At 33.3% G+C, this 17,988-nt stretch overlaps 1 protein-coding gene and 1 pseudogene across 1 annotated transcript; one reads left to right on the plus strand and one right to left on the minus strand.

Annotated features, from left to right (window-relative positions):
• Positions 1–228: 228 nt before the first annotated feature.
• LOC150011377 (NKG2-A/NKG2-B type II integral membrane protein-like) lies at positions 229–10,113 on the minus strand. The gene is made up of 7 exons (XM_090275432.1): positions 10,035–10,113; positions 8,144–8,377; positions 7,675–7,770; positions 7,012–7,065; positions 6,350–6,522; positions 1,228–1,328; positions 229–764 (listed from the first exon to the last, which is right to left on the minus strand). The coding sequence occupies exons 2-7, from the start codon at positions 8,328–8,330 to the stop codon at positions 644–646; spliced, it is 732 nt and encodes a 243-aa protein (XP_090131558.1). The 5' UTR covers positions 8,331–8,377; positions 10,035–10,113; the 3' UTR covers positions 229–643.
• LOC150011378 (syntaxin-7 pseudogene) lies at positions 1,505–2,189 on the plus strand (annotated as a pseudogene).
• Positions 10,114–17,988: the final 7,875 nt, after the last annotated feature.

Raw genomic sequence — 17,988 nt, forward strand, 5'->3', positions numbered from 1 at the left:
ATTTTCTTCTAACCTCTGCAGGCTATCACTGACAACTACTTAATAATTCTTTAATTTAAACATTCTCTGGTTTTTCTGTCCTGACTCGACTGACTTACACACCTTGCCACCATGAGATGTTCAGTCCTTGTTTTTATCATTAGAGCTAGGTCATATCAATTAATTTGAAAATGTATGTGAAATTATTCATGTATTATAGACTTTAAAATAACAGCTTTTAATATCAAATTTCAAAATTATACATGATTTATTGCAATAACAGAAGCTTTAATATGTACCTGGATATGTATTTTTAAAGACCAAGATAAATATAGATTTTTAAATAATTCTTCAATGCCAAGGGTGAAGCACCAGATAAACTATGGACTTTAAGTGACTACGATGTGTCAATGTAGACTCATGCTCAGTAACAAATGTGCCACTTCAGTGTGTGACATTGATAAGGGAGATGGTCTGCATGCAGGGGGGAAGGGGAATATGGAAAATCTCGGTACCTTCCTCTTAATTTGCTGTGAAACTACAACTGGTCTCAAAATAATTTCTTACAGAACAGTTTTACAAAAATAATTGCAACATTCTTGAAGAAACTAGAAATCTTTTCTTTAGAGATGGTGAAAGTAACATTATATCAAATTTAGGTAAGCTAAGGTGCCTGGTGCTTACAAGCATATGTGTTTTTTTCTAAACAGGATTCAGAATAGAGGTTGTGTGTGCCAAAATTCGCAAATGCACAGTTCTTGTCCAACTCCGAAGTTTTTGAAAATCTGAAATACAGAGATAAAAAGTCATTAATCTAGTAATATATAACTTAATATTTTAATAAATAATGTATTTAGAGTAATAGTTACATATGAAATCTGAATATTTCTTTAAAATTTTCTATGAAAACACTTAAGTGGTTTATTCATACAATTGTTCATACATTGCTTTTTTAAAAAATTTATTTATTTGTTTGTTTTATTTTTAGAGAGAGGAGAAAGGAGAAAGAGAGGGAGAGAAACATCACTGTGTGGTTGCCTCTCACTCGCGCCCCTAACTGGGGACCTCACATGCAACCTAGTCATGTGCCCTGACTGGGAGTCAAACCAGCGACACTTGCCTCGCAGGGCAATGCTCAATCCACTGAGCCACAGCAGCCAGGGCTCATACATTGCTTTTTATTTCTAGAATTAATTCCTGATTTGAAAGCATGAGGTAATGAAATATATGTGTTCTAAAGAAACTTACAGTTCGGAAGAGAAAGTTGGGTCATTTTTCCACACCGAATAATTATTTTTTTTGTGGGAAAGTCCAATCCATGGTAATTTTTGGAAAATGTTCAAAAAATTCTACAAGAAAACAAATTTTATGAGAAATTAAGTAAAAAACCTTGTATACTAATTTGCATTTGTACAAAATAAATAAAGTCAGCCCTCAGCTGGAGGAGGAGGTGACGGCTAAGTGAAGTGCACAGCCCACCAACATCTGATGAAATTAGTGAGTAAGCAAGTCAACCACATCCTGAACTCCAGGAATTGTTGGTGATGTCACCCAGCTGGCCCAGAATATCCACCATCAGGAAGATAACACAACATTTGTGGAAATACAGAAGACTCTGAATCAACACGGAACACCTCAAGATTCACCTGAAGTGAGGCAACAGCTCCGACAGAAGCAGCAGCATCTTAACCAACTGGCCAAAGAAACAGTAGGGACATTAAACACTTTGGATCTCTTCCTACCACCCTCAGTGAACAGTGTCAAAAAAAAAAACATAGTACATTCCTAGTGGCTGAATTCACATCATCACTGACCATCTTTCTAAAGGTCCAAATGAAAGCTGTCGAGAAAGAGAAAGAGTTGGTTGCTCAAGTGGAGAGCCAGTTCCAGAGTATCTGGTGGAATTCCTCAGGAGACCTCAAAAGAAAGGAATTGTGTATCCTGGAAAAGGCAAATTCACCCTCAAGGTCTGGTGCAGGATGAGGGAATTACAGAGGATGACCTCCGCCTTCTTCATGAGAGTCTTCTATTAGGCAACTTAAAGCTGATATTATTGATATTAATGAACTTCTTAAAGATCTAAGAATGATAATTCATGAGCAAAGAGTTATGATAGCATAGAAGCCAAAGTTGAAAATGTAGGGGTGCATGTCCTACAAGCCAACTAGCAGCTGTCAAAGGCAGGAGAATATCAGAAAAAGAATCTTTGATCTTGCTGAGACACATGAAGCCATTAAAGAAATATAGAAATCTAAAACTGGGCTAACATTGAAGAATGGAACAAAACTCTTAACTTTTATATTTTATTTTATTCATTCATTTAAAGATTTAATTTATTTATTTTTAGAGAGAGAGGAAGGGAGGGAAAAAGAAAGAGAAACGGGTTGGTTGCCTCTCCTACGCTCAACCGGGGACTAATCCTAGAACAACACAGGCATGTGCCCTGACTGGGAATCGAACCACTGACATTTCCCTTTGCAAAACGATACCCAAACAAACCTTTGCCTCTGGTTTTTATTTGTATAATGAGATTTTGAGTGCAGTTTTTGTTAATATTAAACAATGAGAATAATCTTGCACACTAATAAATTTGCCTTAGAAAAAATGTGACATTGTTATTTCCAGAGAATTCATTTTGAACAGCAACTTTTAAAAAAATTGTTTTTGGTTACAGTCGACATTCAATATTGTTTTGGACGCGTGTATACCTTGAGAGGTGACTTCCCCAGTGGGTCTGAGGTCCATCTGACACCATGCATGGTTATTTCAAAAAGTATAAGCTTTTAAGCTGTTCTTAATTTTCATACACAGGTAACCATTTTTTACCATTCTTCATTTAAAAAGGAACTAGATATTTACCAATTAATTCATTTGCCTTTTAAAATCAATGTTATTGTTATGTTTTTTTTTTACTTTATTTTTATTGATTTGAGAGAGAGAGCACACAATTTGTTGTCCCACTTATTTATGCATTACTTAGTTGTTTCTTATATGTGCCTTGATGGGAGATCTAACTGGAAACCTTAGTGTTTTCGTACGATGCTCTAACCAGCTGTCCTACCCAGCCAGGACGTATATCACTGTTGTTTTATTGCATAAATCTGAATACTGTAAAGAGAACTATTTTATAGTTTGTATTTTATAATGTTCTTATATAGCAGCTTGATAAAGGTAATGTTTTATATGGCAAGCTATGAGACTTCAAATGGAAACAAATAAAATATTAAGTAACTAAGTAAATTGAATATATGCAACCAAAATAAAGATGATTTAAAAAATGAAAAACCAAGTAAAACTACGTTTTCTAAGTTATGGTTTTTCAGTTTATAATATGTTGTCACACACTGGACACCTTAAGAAAATGTATTAGTATGATTAGGTGAAAAAAACAACATAACAAATTTACACTCCTGAAAGTTGATCAAAGAATAATAATAGCATGAGTATTTATTATAGGAAAACAGCTAGAGATTCAAGTAAGAATAGAGAAAACTTGTAGTCTTCCTGTCTAGGACTGCTCCCATGTCTCCTCTGATCCCCATCTCAGCTCCGTGGGTAAGAACTGTAATGTTTACTATCTGGGGAATGCTGCAGAGAGCAATGGTGTTATTGCCACAGGAGCAAGCTCGATCAGCAGTGCAAGGGGTTGTTAAATCACCCACAACTTTTCAGCTCAAAGTGCTGAATTTATGAGGTTAAAATTGATGGAAACCATCCTTTTTCTAGTCCGAGGTTGTTCTCGTTTGTGCCAAGCACAGCACCAGCCATAACTGTAACAGGCGAGCACTCAAAGTGAGAGCGTGACAGAAGAGATAGTAACTCTCTGCACGTGCTTGGCTGATGGGAAAGCATTTGCACTGTATAGAAGAAACAAGGATGATCCAGTAAAAAAAGAAAGCCAAGGGGGACGTGAGAACTGACTATAAAGTTATGAGCACTTCTCTACACACACACACACACAACTACATCAAATAGCAGAGGGTGGAATACATATAGACTTGAGGTATTTAAATACATTTAAAAATATCATTGATTGTCATCTAAGTTATGCATAACCAAGGGGAATCCCTAGTAATCCAAGCTAAAAAATAATAATAATGAGAGTATTAAAAATGGAGTAAGCACACTTTAAAAGAGAAGATTTTACAGTACTAGTTTACTGAAGTTACAAAAATATAAAGCTAAGAAGGATGAAGGAGAATCTATTATTATTATACTATATTATTGAAATATGTACTTATAAAACTTTTAAAAACATGCAAAGAAACTGAAAATTATCTTCCATATTCAGAGGGAAAAATCAGCCAGAAAATCTAACTTTTACTGGGATAAGATGTTGGATTTATTATAAAAATATTTTATAGTAATTATTATAAGTATGTATTTACAAAAACAATTTTTAAATCTATGTTCAAATGACTATATGAAAATTTGATGGCAGTGACAAAACAATTAGAGACATGAAAACGATATGAATGAATCAAATAAAAATTCTGTGTTGAAAAATGAAGATAATAATCTACATTAAAAATTTCAATACATTTACATAAATTTAGAGATGCAGAGAAAAGAATTGATGAAATTAAAGGTGGAGAATAGAAATAATTAATTCCTGAGGGTAAAGAGAAAAAGAGAGAAAAATTAATGGAGCCTCAGAGACGTTTGCAACTCTTATCAGTAAAACCGATATAGGTGCAATTATTGCTTGAGAATAAAAAAGAGACAGAAAACGACAGAAAAATAATTTTTGAGACAAAAAGAATGAACAACTTCCTAAATTTTATGTTAAAATATGTAGACCCATGTATATAAAGTTGTTTATTAAGAAAACATGATTTGCTATAAATTATGCCACATCAATGAGATAATGATATGGAAAAGGATAAACTTCACTTCTATCACACAGCATCACAAAAACAGCATCACAAAAATATAAACTCCCAAACTATTATAGACCTAAATGTAAAAGCCAGTCAATAAAGAAAAAAGATAAACCATACAGAGTAATGCAGTAGATTATCTTCATGAACTTTGACTTACTTCTGAAATATGTCCCAAATAATCACAAACACCCAAAATGAGATATTGGACTATGATAACATTAATAAATTCTGGTTATTAAAAGACTCCAATATGAGAAGAAGAATCTAATTAAGAGTCAAAAAATCCATTTGCATCTTACAAATTCAAAAAAGAGCTCATATCCTAAATATAACAACTTCTAAGAAGGATAATAACAGGTAAGATACAGGACAAATGGCCAAGAGACATGAACGAGCACTTCTCATTCTCAAATAGAGAATTTCATAACGACTAGTGCTCCATAAGGTGTATTCAATCTATCATTAATCAGGAAAATGCTTATAAATGTCATAATGATACTTTTATATAATATCAGAATTGATGGCATTAAAATTCTTGCCAATGCTAAGTTTTAGATCATGGAACTATTGGATAAAATGTGTATGTACACAACAAACTAAAAAATGTTGGGATAATTTAATAAATTTGGCATATACATAAATTTACAGCCTTACAATTTCAATCTGATGCAAAAAGGACAATAAATTATAATTATACACATATGCATTTATAATAATATAGTTATATTTATAAATTATTTTTATATTATTATAACTATAACATTTATTGTGTATAAGTATGTGTATTATTTTTATGTAATATAAATTGTTTTAAATATAATATGATATTTGGAGAAAAGACATACACAAGGATTTTTATTAAATAATAATTCATAATTACCACATATTAAAAAACAACTCTTCTGAGTAGAATAAGTTAAATTATTATGTATATACATTATAACAGTGAAAATTAACAAATTACAGGTAAATGCAATAATATGGATAAATTGGAAAACTGTCATGTGGGAGTTAAAGGAGACACACAAAATGCATAATGAATGACTCCCATTATATAAAATTCAAAATTAAGCAAAGATAATTTGTACTATAAAATAGGAGGATAGAGGTTAAGTGGGCAGAGAAGGGAAGTTAGAGAGTACACAGGAGCAGACTGGCAACATCTATTTCATGATCCAATTTCAGTATGTAACGTGCACAATCATGATATCTTTAGTTTCCATATGCATGGTAAAATTAAGTAGCCAAGTTTACTTTAGGAAAAAAAGCATTTATAGAAGCATGGTTGTCTATGAAAAGCAAGAACTGGAAATTTTCAAATCCATACTAATGACATAAAGTATAAATAAAATATTATAGAGTCAAACAATAAAATATTAACAATATTTAAAATAAACTACAAATATATACAAAATATGAATGAATTCTATAAAAATATAAAATAAATAATATTTTAAGTAAAATGTTGGAAACATTAAAAATCTTACCATTTCTTCTTTATTTTCTATATAGAGCAGGTTAGAGTTCTTAGAATCACAGGCCATCAAACTCTCATTCCATGTTTTTTGTTCAGTACTAATGTAATAGCAATTGTTGGAATAGATTAGCCACTCTGGTGGACAAGGACCACAATGATATGCTGAAGAAAGATTATGTATTGCTATTCAAGAACAATGTAAATTTAAAAAATGAAAATTAATTTAGATATTTGCATAAGTATAGATACATTTGTGCATAGCATATGTATGTACCCTTACAGACTGTTACATATAAGCAAAACGCACTCATATACACACACACACTCACAGAGAAGGGTCATCCACTCATTCCTTAATTTATGTGCCCATATTAAGCAATCACACAAATAAAAATATTCGCTTTCTATTTGTCCTGAATGTTAATGAATTAAACCACTTTTGTTAAATACCAAATATCTTTGAGCCACTTGGCAACAATGGGTATGATGATTTTAAATGAATATTTCTTCATATTTTGCATAAGAAAAACACTTCTATACCCATTATTTATGAATATTTATTGCCTGGTATGATAATTTATGTTCCCCCACCAAAAAAACCTATAAATTTTGATTATGTTAAAACAAAATATGAACTGTATTAATATCATAACTTTGAAAATAATTATGTACCTTTCTGAATCTCTGTTACCAAAGAAGGATTATCCTGCACCAGTATCACATTAGCTAGAAAAAAAATTATTGTAAAAAATTAATGTTGATCTAAATAAAACAATACTTTTTATTTTTATTTTGAAATGAGATATATTGTGTAAGATTAAAATAACCTGAAATACATTTGATTTTACCAAGAAAAATTAATGAAGCACTGATAACTTGGGGAAAATATTTCAAAAGTCTTGAGAACCAAACTTCACCATCTCTTACAGTATTTGGATTAGTAAAATTAAGAAATTAGTTTGTACTTCCCAATAAAGTATCTTACAGCATGCCTTGGATTATAATACAAGAATATATATGGACATATGAGATATATATGTGTATATATTTTAAACTACATTTTTATACTTTCTTTTTTTAACTTTTATAATTTAATTTTATTGTTTAATTATAGTTGTCCTAATTTTCCCCTGTTGCGTTCCTCTGCTCCATTCCCCACAAACTACTTTTTAAAATTGTTCAGATATTTATACCTTGCACAAATGCAGGATAACAATTTTGCACTTAGTCTAAAGACATTTTAAAATGAGAGTTCTATTCTATATTATGAAGTGTTTAGTGGACTGATGAACATGAAAGTAAAAGTTCCATATAATCTTATGAAAACTTACTTACAGGGAATAACAGCTATCACTACCACAGTGGACATCAGGACAATGCAGATGACTGCTAGGACCTCAGCAATGAGTTTCTCTGGAGGGGTTGGGGAGGCTTCAGGGAAGGAAATGTAAACACTGATAAAGGAGAGGTGGAAACAGTTGTTTGGCTAGTTTTACACACAGAAAATCATATACATAAACTTGGACCCGAAACCCATATCTACCACTGTAATCTTACTCTCAGAATATGTCATTGAATTTTCACTAAATATAATGCTTTATGAGTTACTGGTCAAAGACTACAACTTACAACAATGTCTGTATAAAATTAGCCCTCAACTCTCATCTTAGAATACCATATCCCAACTTCAGGCTCTGATCCTTAAGATGAAAAACATGAGTTTATTGCCCATGTTTTTCTATACCTCTGTACCCCAGCAGCACATCCCACAACAGTTATACTATATGTCTGTTAACTGTGTTACCTTTGCAGTGGTCTTTCCTGTCATCCCCTTGAAGATCCTGAGAAGCATTTTGAAGATTTAATTCTGCATAGGTTATTTCCTGCTCGGTTACTGGAATGGAGCTTCCAGTGCCTTTAGGTTTCATTTGCTGCCTATTTGAGACCTTAACCAGACTCAGGTCTGTGTAGGTTACTCTTTGGTCATTCATCTCTGCCGCTGAGTTGTGTCTGAGACTGTGCTCTACAATATGTGTACCTATGAATAAACAGTACATACAGTGAAGAGATCTCTCACAGCAGAACTGGGTGGGGTAGAAGGTATCAGGCTCATTTCCCAGTTGAAGAAACTAATGTTCTAGTTATAAATTTACTACATCTTTGAATAAGTACCCCATAGTAGATACAATTTTTAAGATATTCTACATTTGACATTATTTGTTTGAGCAGTAAAAAGCAATAAATTAATGAGGAATAGAGAATTTCATAAATAATAACATCCTCATCCATTCAAAATCATATTCCACAGAAATATCTTAACACCATTAGATTGCTTGTATTAAAAATTAAAATGCTATAATAGAAAAAGGATTCACAATATTTAAGATAAATTTGAAATTTAATGATTAAAGACTGCTCTAAAGATGGGGCATTAGGCATGTTGGCATATATAGTAATTTTCTGAACTAAATTAATTTTATATAAAGAGAATGAGTTGTTATTGTGATCTTTTCTTTTGAATGTTTGAGAAATTATTACAAATAAAAAATGTTTTGTATGTTGAAAAACCTAAAACCTTAGTCACACTAAATTTATTCAAAATCTAACCAATATTGACAACAACAATAAAATTTTGTAAATACTTTTGTTACACAAAAAATTGGAAAATGAGTTAATGGCAAAGTAATAAAACCATGAAGTGATAAATAAATGTGTAGATCATATTAGAACACTGTTGTTTCAAACTTCCAAAAAGATTCTATGGATGTTAAAGTCAGTGAGGGTAGCTTCAGTTATGTAAGCAATAGTAATGAATCAAATAATAATGTAATAATTCAGTCAACGGGCTCTGTGGCCAGTAAGTTCTAGAATTAATTTTGTCTTTAAAATTTGCAATGTATGACCTTTACAAAGTTACTTAGTGTCTAGCAACTTGGTTTAGTAATATAGAGTGGGAATAAAAACATGTAGATATAATGCATGTAAATATTTAATATTTCATCTTGTTTATAAGCTCTCAATAATATTTTAGTTATGTTAATTATTATTTGAACATATTTTTCATGTTATTCCTGGTTAATATCAGATGAATGTTGTAGCTTAATTCATTAGACAAAGTCTATCAGTGTGATATGTTTTCTCACAGTGGTTGCTCAATTTTTGAAGTCTTCTGATTGTTTATAATTAAGCTTAAATTAACGTTTTATGTGAGTACTTCATCCTAATTTTTATTAAAAGCCCATTACTTTTATTTAATCTAATGAAGTGTATAAGATATTATGTTTGACTTCCATAATTCAACTAATTTATTTTTAAAATCTTTTTAAAGGCTGGGCTAAATATAAAGTAATATATGTAATTATATCTATATTGATTATAAAATTTAAAAATAACTTTTTTTCATGATTCTTACAGGATTTTACTTTAAGTTGTTTTGATTAACACACTTCATTATGCATGCATGTATGCACTTGACTATTCTCCACTGGCAAGAATTTGACTACTTCAAGATATCCTCCAACACATTTCACATTTTATTCTTGATTTTTTACCCTAAATTATTTAAATAAAGATACCAATGTTCTCTTCGATTTGACTGCATATATATCATACCTCACTTGTATCACACCTAGCATTTGTAATCTCTCACTGCATGAGATGGGCTAAGAGAGAGACAGGGGAGTAAAGACACTTACCTTCTGTCAGCCATAAAGTCCTGCATCCTTTAGTGGGAGACTAGGTAACTCTAGTAGACAAACAGTATCTGTGGTCTTCACAGAGTGCCCTGTGAAGGCTCAGAGTGAAGCGTGAGTGGAAAAAGTAGATTTCTCATTAATGTGTCACTTAAAGTTCGAACAGGAAATTCTTACACTTGGGCTATTTTGAAGACTGTTTATCTCATCACACACCTCCAGAATATAGGATACTTTGGGCTGCTAGTGTCATTCAGTTTGTCCATTGGGAAATGCATCTGGGAAATTGCTTTCTTATTCTAAAAGATATCATGGAGCAAAAGACTTGACCACCCATGCTGCGAACTTACTTCCATCTTAATCACAACTCTGAAATCTCGGGCCTGGTTAGAGTACCTTAGATGTTTAAATTCTACTCCTAGACAGGGTTACTTAATCCTGGCATTACATATTATTTTTCTTATACTCTCATTATGGCATTTCTATTACAATAGAGACAATTCTAACATCATAATTCCATAAACAATAGTTATTTAATGATAGTTGTCACCAGTAGTCTGAAAAATTACTACATTTTCCTCTCTATGGTAACTGTCACAACAATCACTAATCCCAAACTTATCTTCTCACTTTCTCTGCCCTAGTTCTTAAAATTCCTTCATTCATTTTATGATTATTAAATGTTACTTGGATTTCCCTTGGTAAAAATAATATCTCTGTGAAGGATAAAACATTAAACAATATTAAACTATATCACCATGGCCAATATTAAATTATTATATAACTACCAATTATATTTTTGTTGATTCATTTTCAAATCATTACTAATTGTCCCTAATTTAATAGGAATATTTATTGTAAATAACAAAAGTACAAGTCTATGTAGTAAGAAAACAGAGGTAATTTAAAATATTTTCCCTTATTAAAAAAATAGGAAGGGCAGAAAAAGTAGACTTCTAAAAGACAAGTTAAATGACACATGAACATCAAAAGAAACAAAACCATACTGCATGATGTTCGATTTACATATATTGCAAAATATGTTCACGATAGGTTCAGCTAACATTCATCTTCCATATAGATACAAAAAAAGAAAATAAAGAATATACCATGTGAATACAGTATTTACACTGTAAATGTTACCCACCTATTAATCACATAGTAGCTGTCTAGGTTATTAGATACACCAGCAATTTTCAACCTTTTTTCATCTCCATGCCTGAAGAAGGCTCAGCAAAGTCGCAGCAAGATCAGGACTATGTTAGTCATGTTTTGTGATCTGGAAGGTGTTGTCCATCATGAGTATGCTCCTCCAGGTCAAACAATTAATAAGAAGTACTACCTCAATGTTCCTCACTGGTTGAGAGATGCAATACCACAAAAATTGCTGCAACTACTGGCAACTGGTGACTGGCAGTTTCATCATGACAATGTGCTTGCTCATGCATGCAGAGTTTTTTGGTGAAACATCAAATCACCCATGTGACACAGCCTTCCTACATCCCAGATTTGGTGCCCTGACCCATGTGGCTTTTCCTGAAACTAAAATCACCTTTGATTCAGGAAAATTCGATGGGGCAGCTGATGGCGATTCCAACAAAGGATTCTGCAGAGTGTTTTGAACAGTGGAAAAGATGCTGGGAGAACTGTGTGAGGTCCCAAGGTGCCTACTTTGAAGGGGACTGAGGTGTCATTTTCCGTTGTACAATGTTTCTCATATCTTATATCTTCTTCAATAAATGTCTTTATTTTTTATATTACATGGCTGGATACTTTCTGGATTTCTTGTACCAAGAATTAACAAATTGGACACAAGCTTATTATGCAATGTGGCCAATAAGATTCAACTCTATTACATGACCTGTGCATTTATGGTTGAAGAATGGGCATTCACACAGGATGGCTATTGTGTTGGCTGCTGTCATTTTTCAATTTGACAGTCTAAGGGAAAAGAGGTCAGTGTAACTGACTAAATGGTCAAGTATTACATGTTTTATAAATTCTTATGGCACACCTGTTGAAAATCACTGAGAAAAGCTGTTGTGGTATCCTAGTGCTTGTTTTTAATTCTCCCTTATTTTATAAACCTTATGGAATGAAATCATTGCATGGAATGCAGCATTACAATTGCCCATATGATCACCAAAGGATTACAACCTTTGCAGCAACATGTTCATGAGATGAAAAGAAAGACGCAGCAACTTCCAATAACAATGTTCTTCAAAAATATTCAGCAAAAAAACTTTTAACTATCTATCCCTAGCCATGGACATGGTCTTCTCCTGACACTCAACCATTAACATTGTCATGACTTGATGATCTAACATCATTATAGATAACCCTCCATCTGAGGTACTGACATGAGGTCAACAGTAGCCTAATGCTACATCACAATACCTATGTCATTCATCTCACTTCATGTTATCACACAGGCATTTTATCATCTCTCATCTTCACAAGTAAAAGGAGGGTGAGTACAGTATTATGAGATATTTTGAGAGAGAGAGAGACCACATTCACAAAACTTTTATTACATTTTATTGTTACAATTATCCTACTTTATTGTTAGTTATTGTTAATCTCTTACTGTGTCTAATATATAAACTTTATCATAGGTATATATATATGTATATATATATATACATATATATATATATATATATATATGAAAAACAGTACTTAACAGGGTTCAGTACTTTTCGTGGTTTTTGTCATCTATTGGGAGTCTTGTAATGTATATATACCCTGCAGACATTGGGGAAACTACTGTATATCTTACAGCAATGTTAGCTATAGTCATGTTGTACTTTACATCCTTAGTACTTATTTATTTTATAACTGAACTTTGTACTTTTTGACCACCTTCCTTTAATTCCTTCCCACCTCTCAACCCCCACCTTGGGAAATCGCAAGTCTGATCTCTTTTTCTATGAGCTTGTTTTTTGTTGTCATTGCTTTTTTTTAGAGTCTACATATGGGATCATACAGTATTTGATGACTATAGCTTTATAGTATAGCTTAAAATCAGGAAATGTGCTACCCCCTGCTTTGTTCTTTTTCTTCAGCTTTATTTGACTATTCAAGATCTTTTGTGGTTGCATAGAAATAGGAGTGCTTTGTCTACTTCTGTAAAATATGTCATTGGAATCTTGGCAGGGATTGCATTGAACCTATAGATGGTTTTTGGTAATACTGGAAATTTAACAATATTATTCTCCCAATATATGAACATGGAATACCTTTCCATTTATTTGTGCCTTCAATTTCTTTCATTGATATCTTTAGTTTTCTGCATAGAGATATTTTACCTCCTTAGTTAAACGCATTCCTAGTATTTTATTGTTTTGATTCTATTGTAAAGTAAGTGGAATTAAGTTCTTTATTTCTTTGTGAAAAGTTTAGTTGTTACTGTATAGAAATGCCACTGATTATGTTGAAATATGTCATTTCTATGCCCAATGTTTTGAGTTTTTATCATGGTAAATGTTGAATTTTGTCAAATGCTTTTTCTGCATTTATTGTGATAATCATATAATTATTTTCTTTCATTCTATTAGTGTGATGTATTACATCAATTAATTTGTCTATGATAAATCATCCTTGCATCCCAAGTATAAATTCCATTTGATCATCATAAATGATCCTCTTAATGCACGGCTAAATTTGGTTTGTTAATATTTTATTGTGAATTTTTGCTTCTAAATTTATTGGGGATATTGGCCTGCATTTTTCTATTCTAGTAGTGCCTTTTTATGGTTTTGGTTTCAGGATACTGTTGGCCTCATAAAATGACTACAGAAGTGTTCACTCCTCTTCAACATTTTTGGAAGAGTTTGAGAAAAATTAGTGATAACTCTCTTTTAAATATTTGCTAAAATTTTCCAGAGAAGCCCTATGGTCCTGGACTTACCTTCATTGTGAATTTTTGACTACTGATTTAATATACTTATAAGTAATTGGTCTATTTGCATTTCTATTTCTTGCTGATAAGCCTTGATAAGTGTATGTTCCTAAAATACTTCACTTTTTCCCAATTGCCTTGTAGTTGGCACATAATTATTCACAGTAGCCTTTTATAATTTTTTAAATTCCTGTGGTTTCAGCTATAATGTCTTCTTTTCACTCATAGCTTTGTTGACTTGGGTCCTATCTCTTTTTCACTTGGTTAGTTTAGCTAAGGGTTTGTCAATTTTGTTTATTTTTCAAAGAAGCAAATCTTAGTTTGGTTGATCTTTTCTATTTGTTTTCATTCATTTATTTCTGTTCTAACATTTATGTTCTTCTTCTGCTGACTTTGTGCTCAATTTGTTCTTTCTAGTTTCTCAAAGGAGGGAAATGAGACATCTGTAATAGTGTAAATTATAAAAATAATGTTAAAGAAGATGAAAATAATAAAAAGGATGAACAACTTAAAAAAACATAATGGTACTTTTATTAAAAAGGCTTCCAAGAAATAGAAAAAAAGGAATGCTTTCCAATATATCCTTGATATTAAAACCTGTCAGTACATCTGAACTCTTTATGAACATGGATTAAAAAAACAAAACTTAATCTAAGTGTAATATATGCACTGGCTTTTAAAGAAGGGCAATACAAAATAGTTATTGTGGTTTTATTTTAGAAATGCAAGATTGGCTTAACATTTAAAAGAAATAAAGGGAGACTCACCACCCTCCACAACAATAAGAAGAAATACAACTACCTCAAAACTAAAAACAACCAGAAGTTCCAGAAAATAGAGCTGCACTAAAGCCCCAAAATAAAGATATAAAGAAGCGATACTTATCAAGACAGGTAGGAGAGGTGGAACTTGGGCAGAGAGGAGGTGGTGTGGTAGCAGCAACAGTGGTGGTGGCTGTGGCCAACCAGCATAAAGAGAAGTCACACTTTATAAAAGCTTGGAGGGACACCTGGGGAGCAATCCCAGCACCAGACCAGACCACGTGACTCATAGGTCCATCACTGGGAAAAATAAAACCTCATTGTTTCTGACTGTGAAAACCAGTGGAAGTTGGGGCAGAGAAAGAAACTGCTGGTCTCTCAGCAGAGTCCATTTGTTTAGAGGCCCCCCATGGTCCTAGAATATCTGCAAACCCATCCACTCTGGGCACCACAATCAGGGCAATAGCTAGAGGGGCACCAGTCCCAGACAGGGAGTGGCAGAAATGCCTGGAAAAGGGCTGAGTTCTGAGCAAGTGGCATTGTTCCCTCTAAGACAGAGGTGAAACAGGTTGCCTCACACTAATGAATAGCTAAGGCTCCACCCCTTACAATGTAACAGCTGCAATAGCTCTACCTAAGGCACAGAAAAACACAGGAGGCAGTCAGGTAGAGGAGGCAAAGAAGTATGGCCCAAAAGAGGGAGCAGATCAAGGTCCCGTGGGAGAACTAAGCGATGAGGTGATAGTCAACCTCATATATGCAGAGTTCAAAACAATGGTGATAATGATGCTCACAGACTTGACAGACAAGATTAAGGAAGACAAATGCATAAGGGAAGAAGTGAAGGCTATGCTAAGTGAAATGGAAAAAAATTCCACATGAAACCAATGGTGAAGGGAAGGAAGCCGTAGTTCATATCAACGATGGAACATAAGGAGGAAATAAATAGTCAGCCAGTACAGAGTGAAGAAACATAATTCAAAAAAACAAGGAGATGATCTCTTTCAGCTTTACTTTGTCTGGGAAGCACTTACTCTGTCCTATTCTGAATGATAGCTTTGCTGGATAGAGTAATCTTGGTTGTAGGGCTTTGCTTTTCATCACTTTGGATATTTCCTGCCAGTCCCTTCTTGCCTGCAGTTTCTTTTGAGAAATCAGCTGACAGTCTTATAGGTACGTACCCCTTTGCAGGTAATTATCCTCTTCTCTCTTGCTGCTTTGTAGGAGGAGGTCAGTTGGGAGGGGGAAGGGGGAGAAGGAGGAAAATAGTGCAGAAATTAAGAAGCATAGTAGGAGGGTGGGGAGTGGACAGGGGGATATTGAGAAGAGCTTTATGCACAACCCATGGACATGGACTAAGGGTGGGGGACTGCTGGAGCGAGGAGGGTTGCTGGGTGGAGAGGATCAAAGGGAGAAGAAATTGGGACAACTATAACAGGATAATCAATAAAACATACAAAAAAAAAATAACAAGGAGAGGCTTAGGAACCCCTGGGACAACTTTAAATGTGCCAGCATCTGAATCATAGGGGTGACAGATGGAGACGAAGAAGAGCAAGAAATTGAAAACTTATCTGAAAAAACAATGAAGGAAAACTTTTCCAGTTTGGTGAAGAAAATAGACATACAAGTCCAGGAAGCACAGAGTCCCAAACAAACTAGACCAAAAGAGGACCACACCAAGATACATCATAAGTAAAATGCCAAAAGTTAAAGATAAATAGAGAATCTTAAAAGCAGCAGGAGAAAAGAGTTACCTACAAAAAAATCCCTGTAAGTCTATCAGCTGATTTCTGAAAAGAAACTTTGCAGGCAAGAAGGGCAGGAAGTATTCAAAGTGATGAAAAGCAAGGACCTACAACCTAGATTACTCTATCCAGCAAAGCTATTACTTAGAGTGGAAAGGCAGATAAAGTTCTTCCCAGACAAGGTAAAACTAAAGGAGTTCATCATCACTAAGTCATTATTATTTGAAATGTTAAAGGGACTTATTTAAGAAAAAGAAGATCAAAATTATGAACATTAAAATGAAAAGAGTATCACAACTATCAACAACAGAAGCTAGAGAATGGAAACAAAAACAAACTAAGCAAACAATCAGAACAGGAACAGAATCATAGGTACGGGGATCATTTGGAGGGTTATCAGCTGGGAGTGGGGAGGGGGGAAAAATGGGGAAATGGTGCAGGGATTAAGAAGCATAATTTGTTGGTACAAAATAGACAGGGGGAAGTTAAGAATAGTATAGGAAAGGGAGAAGCCAAAGAACATACAGGAACAACCCATGGGCAAGAACTAAGAGGGGTGGAACTTCTGGAAGGAAGGGGAGGTACAAGGTGGTGGGGAGCAAAGGGGGGAAAAATGGGACAACTGTAATGGCATAATCAATAAAATATTCTTTAAAAAATAGGGGCAATGATGGGAGAACTCAGGTTCTAAAGGGTTTAGCCTTAATTAATAGGTTTAAATGATTAAAGTTGTGAGTAAAGAGTTAAATTATTTAGCCTTAATGGATAGGCCAAAGTGACTAGTGCATGTAAAAAGCTGTTATTCCAAAATTGTGAAAGTTTTGAATAAAGACTCCTCTCCTTTATCACAAAAGAAAGAAAGAAAGAATGGCTATTTACTTCATAAACATTATACAGAGAAAACATTTATCATTCCAAATGATGTTAAAATAACTAAATTGTAACATCAATTGATTATAAAATCTATTAGAAAAGTGGTAATATGATGGAATTGCTTTAATATGTGAAAGGTATGATGAACAACTTTAAAACAAACCCTTATGCTTAAGGATGAAGTATATGATTATTTTTCCCTAAAATAGAGAAGGATACATATAGAACTTTTACTGTCCATACTATCCAACATTGGAAATAAAACTCTAGCCTGTGAAAATAAGTCAAGGAAAAAAATTGCACCAAGGGAAAAGAAATAAAATAACTGTTTATAGAACCTATTCAAAAGAACATATGCTTAGTGAAATAAGCCAGGCAGGGAAAGACAAATACCATATGATCTCACCAAATACAGGAAACTGATGAACAAAACAAACAAATGAGCAAAATAAAACCAGAGGCATGGAAACAAGGAACAGACTGACAGTAATTAGTAGAAAGAGGGGGAGGGAAAAAAGGAGGAAAGAAGGGGAAGGGTCTAGTCAAGGAACTAGTATAAATAACCCATGGACATGGATAACAGGGTAGGGTTTGACTGTTGGGGGGGTGGGGTAGGGGAGAGCAATGGGGGGAAAATAGGACAACTTTAAAAGAAAAACAATATAAATAAATAA

This window comes from Furipterus horrens, unplaced genomic scaffold (assembly GCF_987537825.1).
Source record: "Furipterus horrens unplaced genomic scaffold, mFurHor1.1.pri manual_scaffold_4, whole genome shotgun sequence".
NCBI lineage: Eukaryota > Metazoa > Chordata > Mammalia > Chiroptera > Furipteridae > Furipterus > Furipterus horrens.